The sequence below is a fragment of the Hypomesus transpacificus genome, chromosome 8 (genome assembly GCF_021917145.1).
Source record: "Hypomesus transpacificus isolate Combined female chromosome 8, fHypTra1, whole genome shotgun sequence".
Lineage (NCBI taxonomy): Eukaryota > Metazoa > Chordata > Actinopteri > Osmeriformes > Osmeridae > Hypomesus > Hypomesus transpacificus.
The window spans coordinates 11,018,597-11,024,335 of record NC_061067.1 but is presented as its reverse complement, the minus strand read 5'-3'; the positions used below and the strand labels follow the sequence as shown (position 1 = coordinate 11,024,335).

At 41.6% G+C, this 5,739-nt stretch overlaps 1 protein-coding gene across 2 annotated transcripts; it reads left to right on the top strand.

Annotated features, from left to right (window-relative positions):
• The first annotated feature begins 1,790 nt into the window (after window positions 1-1,790).
• On the top strand, window positions 1,791-5,037 carry slc35g2b (solute carrier family 35 member G2b). 2 transcript variants are annotated; one of them, XM_047024036.1, is made up of 2 exons: window positions 1,791-1,951; window positions 3,578-5,037. In XM_047024036.1, exon 2 carries the CDS (start codon window positions 3,602-3,604, stop codon window positions 4,850-4,852), a length of 1,251 nt encoding a protein of 416 aa, XP_046879992.1. In that variant the 5' UTR covers window positions 1,791-1,951; window positions 3,578-3,601; the 3' UTR covers window positions 4,853-5,037. The 2 variants fall into 2 exon arrangements, with proteins under 2 accessions (XP_046879992.1, XP_046879991.1); XM_047024035.1 differs by having other exon boundaries at window positions 1,868-1,951; window positions 3,555-5,037.
• The last annotated feature ends 702 nt before the right edge of the window (window positions 5,038-5,739 follow it).

The following is a 5,739-nucleotide window of genomic DNA, read 5'->3' as shown; positions in this document are numbered from 1 at the left end:
TCCATTGTGTGAAAGACGGTGGGACCCCTGCAAAATCTGTTTAGGAAGCCCAGTTTCAGCTATGCGTTGAAATGGGCATGCACAAAGTTGTTGCTCAGGGGCAGACTGAGGGGCAGGTTTGGTAAGGAAGAATTGTAATATTCTGTGATGACTTGTCTTTGAAAATGAAACTCTTAAGAGTCGCTTACCTTTTAGTCACATTTAACAATTTTGTATTACAAAACTATTGGAGCACAAATTTGCATTGTGTGTCATACAGCTTTAGTGTGCTATACAAATAATGTTTGCTTAATCATGTTTCTCAACACACATTGATTGCTTTTGTACATGTTCATAGTAAAGAATGAAAGATTTAATTATATTCCACATGATGTCTTTTTTTTTATTAAAGCTATGTGTCTGCATATGAGAAAATTGATGACCAATGACATGCTGGGGCTGAGCAGCACATGAATTACATGCATTGTCTACATTTATATATATAAACCACTATATTGCACTCAAGATCTGTTGTCCTGCGACAAAAATAACGTAACCTGCCGACCAAGGGACGATGTCACGGCAACGTTGTCCACGGGTCTAAAAATAAGGTAACCAGCCGATCAAGGTACATCGTCGCGGCAACGTTGTCCACGGGACCAAAATTAACGTAACTAGCCGACCAAGGTACAACGTCGCGGCAACGTTGTCCATGGGACCAAAAAATAACGTAACCAGCCGACCAAGGTACGACGTCGCGGCAACGTTGCCCACGGGTCTAAAAATTACGTAACCAGCCGACCAAGGTACGACGTTGTGGCAACGTTGCCCATGGGACCAACTGGCAACATTCCCTTTATAACGTTGCTACGACGTTGCCAGAAGGTAACGTTGCGGGTTACCAACTGAGCACTTCCTGGCAACGTTGCCGCAATGCTATGTGTTAGCTGGGTCGCTGCCTCATTTCACGTCTTTCCCCCGTATTTGAACAGGAAATACACAATTCAGCGATATTGACAAAAAAAACTGTCTATCACAAATCAGTGGTTAAATATGTATTTATTTATTTGTAATCCTTATTTGTTTTTTACATTTCATGATGACACAGGGGAGGCACTGCCTCCCTTGCCTCCCCTGACCGCACGTCACTGCACGGAACATATTGTAGGGGGTGGGGGAAAAATCGATTCACATTTGAATCGCCATTTAGTCTTCTAACGATTCAGATCGATTCACAAATTTAATAAAACCTTTTTTGTTGTTTTTTTTTTCTTTCTTGTACAGTTCATTTTTATTTTTGTACACAAAAACACTTAACTGCCTATCTATTGTCAGAGTCTGACACTATATACCAGCTTGCTGAAATGCAAGTGTCAATGTTTTATAAAGGTAAAGGATATGAGCTCTGACTGGAAATGGACCATTAGTTGTCCTGAAAATGTGGCTGTGTCTTAAAGAAAATACATTTACGTTTCTTGAAAAGGTCGCAAGAATTTGACACGCCAACAAATTCGATTACAATTGTAGAAACTGATTGTTCAAATGCACGATGTTGAGCCTTGGTTATCCCCAATCCACAATCCAAACACAATCCAAGCTGTCACTGTTATTAAAGCATCAATGTCTTTATGTCAGACTCCCTATGCCTGACATTAACACACCAAAATGATGAAAACTTGTAACCAAAGGAAGATACTTTCGGGACACACGAGAGAACACACTAACTGCGCGCGACTCTTCCCCTTTTTCCCTTACCCAGCACCCGACATCCACGTCTACCGAAGGCGTGGAGAAGGTCTCGTTTGAACGTAGGCTGCACCTTGCCTCTTGGAGACGCGCTTCATTCGAAGGGGAAGATGGAGAAATGGCTAACGCAATGTACCAAATGTAAAGACCAAGGAATCAAGGAACATTGTCGTTTATAACTCAAATGTTGCTTTACAATTGATAGGAACCTATTTCTAGATACAAGGTACGTGTGAACATATTTTTAATTGATATATTGAAACAATTATTCGCTGGGTATTTGGTTCACAGTCAAAATAGCATGACACCTATTCTCGCACTCTTATTGCTTTAAATGAAGTAAACAACGAGAAACGAAAGATGCTGAATATTGAGTTTTTGTTATCTCCTATGAATTGTACACTGCCTAGACTACATTTTCGCGTTTTGTTAAGCTGTAAGTGACTGCCTTTTCTCGGTGTAAGTTCTTTCCTCTTTTTGTGGCATTTCATATTACGTTTGGTGAGAAATAATTGTGTAATTTATACGGTATAAATTACGCTATACAGAGATATAACCAATATGAAATATTCAAAATATGCACACATATTATGATTCATTTCATGTTCCACGACCACAAGACGCAGAAAACGTTTACTCTAGATTTAGGAGAATAGGCTACTGCTTATAGCAGACTCCAGGTTTTAATGATTTATTTTTCATTTAGCCTGATAGTTTGTTTATTGTTTTAATCCAGGCATTTTTAATTGATGCAATTATGTATCAATGTGACTAACATTAACTAACTAAATGAGTAACATTTGAGAGAAAGGGAGAGAGGATATATAAGTGGATAGGCTAGATAGAGATGTAGATATATAAATAGAGAGAAAGACACACACAGAGAGAGAGACAGAGAGAGCAAGGAAGAGAGAGGAACAACATGTTTCTGCCCCCTTGTGGATTTGGTTTTACTGTGGTGCTGACATAATTCAGCTTGTCTGGCACTGGCCCACCACTGTGGGTTGACAGACACCATACTGTGAAATGTAACTATGTGAGGAGGTTGTACTCAAGCGCTGCTACATATTACTATGCAGACAGTAAAGAAAAACTATTCCAAAACCATTTATTCCAAATAATTCTCAACAATTTCATGCTACCCTTCATTGATTGAATACTGTTATGAGTATAAAATATATTATGCTTTAGTTGTATATCTTTACAACGTAATTGTGCTACCCAGTGTTACTTATTTTCTAAATGACATTTTACCAGTTAAGCAGGAGATCATTTTTTTAATCTTTATGGTCTTACTAAGAATCGCAAACCTGAAGGCTATATATTTCAGAATATTTATTAAGCAAAGATCATGGCTTGTGCCCTCAGGCCTAATAAGTGGAGCACTTCCCCTAAGAGTTGTTTCCTCTTACATAATTATATAATCCATCAGACTGAATCAAGTTCACAGTGTTCACTCAGGCGCTCACTGTTAACTCAGATGCTCACTGGTTTATCTGTGCTAGCTGCAGATATATATAGAAATAGCACAACACATGAGTGAGCGGGTGAGAGGTAAAGAGTGTGTGTGTTGGTGAAAGGTGTGTGTGAGAGAAGAGAGAGGGAAGGATGCAGAAAGAAAAAAGGGAGGGAGAGGGAGAGGCAGAAAGAGATCACAGAGGCAGTGTTTTATGAATTATGTAAGCATTTTAGCCATCTTTAGGGAATCCTCTGTTGTGAGTCAGCAAAATCCCAGAACATCTACTATTCTTTAACAATATAATTTGTCAGTTATTGGGATCTTAATACAGACAAATTAAACTGTATAACCCTTATTAATCATTTTACAGTTTGACATTATCAAATTTCACAGACATCTCTCAACATCTGAAGAAACATGGATTTACCTCCATCCAAGCTGCAATATGGATCCAAAAAGAAAGTCAAGATCCACCCCAACACCGTCACAGTGAAATATGCCACCAATTTTCCCCAGCCCGGAGATGAGGGATATGATGATGCACCCTCATTCGAGGACTTCAGTTCTTTCGCAGAGGAGAGCCCGAGTAAGAAACTGGTGTCTGACCCTAGTCATAGCAGGACTTGTTTTGGCACCATGGAGACCCGGCCAAAGCCACCGGGGGAGCAGAGAGAAAAGGGTGTGGGGGGTCAACTGGCTAGTTTTGGTGAGGCCTCAGTCTTAGCCTCAAGGGTCACCTGGATGGCCCTCTTTGGGGCGGCGGTGGCCCACGGTTGTGTGGCGTTAATAACGCGACTGGCTGCTGACCGTTCCAAAGTGCCCTCCCTCGAGTTGATCTTTATCCGCTCCGTGATCCAAGTGCTGTCTATCGTTGTGGTCTTTTACTATCAGGAAGCCCCCTTTGGCCCCAAGGGCTACCGTCTTCGTCTGTTCTTCTATGGAGTGTGCAACGTCATCTCTATTACCTGCGCTTACACCTCGTTCGCAATTGTGCCGCCCAGCAATGGTACCCTCATGTGGCGAGCTTGTACTACTGTCTTCAGTGCCGTTCTGGCCTTTCTGCTGCTGGACGAGTGGTTAGGCTACTCAGACGTGGTGACGGTGGTGGGCAGTGTCTTTGGCCTGTGTCTGGTCATGATCCCCAACGTCGCTGATGAGGAGAAGTCCAAGCTGGGCTTCTGGAAAGAGGCCTTCGGCTATACCATGACCGTCATGGCTGGCCTCACCGCCGCCCTCTCCATGATTGTTTACCGGGCCATCAAGGAGCGTGTCAGCATGTGGACGGCACTTTTCACCTTTGGCTGGACGGGAACTGTGTGGGGGGCGTCTACCATGTTCGTCATGCAGGAGCCTATCATCCCCCTGGATGGGGAGACCTGGGGGTATCTGATTGGGATCTGTATCTGCTCCACCATGGCATTCCTGGGGGTCTACTATGCCCTGAACAGGTTTCATCCCGCCCTGGTCAGCACTGTGCAACACCTGGAAATTGTGGTGGCCATGTTGCTTCAACTCATTGTGCTGAGGATGGTTCCCTCTGTGTATGACGTCCTTGGATGCCTGGTCATCATGATCAGTGTGTTTGCCCTGACAGGCCTCAAGCTCTACAGGGTGAGCCGGGCCGTGCGCCAGGATTACCAGGAGATCCTGGACTCACCTATCAAATGAGCTCTTGGTTTGGCTAGCTGCCTATCTGTCTGTTGGTGTTTACAATGTTGCCCGGTACATGTGCAATTGAAGAATGTTTGGATCTTCACTTATTGATTTTGTTATGTGTTGTGGAGGAGTGCCAATTGTGTTATGTCTTACTATTGCGTGCAAATAAATACAAGAGTTGATGTTCCACAGTGAAACTGTTAGCTTTGCTTTTGTATCTGCTATGTCAAAAGCCTATAATTAATATCGACATGTTCAGACATATTGTTTACTGATAACGTTAATGAATCCATGTTAAATCCTGCACATCTTATTGCAGACAGTTGTGTCTACTGACGTGTCTACTTCGTCATGCAAGGTGTTCTCATCTTTTACACTGTAGTTATCTATCAAATTATTCAATCATTAACTTGTCTAAAAAGCTTTCAGGATGAATTTCATCCAAGACTCATGAAACTAGAAAGCACCTGCCACATTTAAAACATGCACCATCAATTTTCTTAAACTGCTGTCTCTGTCTATCAACACACTCAATAGAATACTTTCCACTTTTTCAAAATAGAATGAAAAGGATAATAGCGATAAGAGTGAGGAATGGATGCATTTATCTTGGAAAATACTAAAATGATTGTCTTATTGTTATGCTTATAAAAATGCAGCTTTTAAGTTAGATGCACAAAGCAATTTGCGTTGTCAGGAACTCCAAATAACAAAGACACACAACATACTTTTTGTGTATTTCCAAGACAGCATATATTTGCATATTCCATATGTGGATTATCGATCTCAGATCACAGACTCATCTAGATTAGAAATCATAAAAGATTACCCATTGCACGTGCCCTAGTATAAATCTGCTGTGCCTCAGTAAACAATTTACTTTATTTGTCAGTGCATTC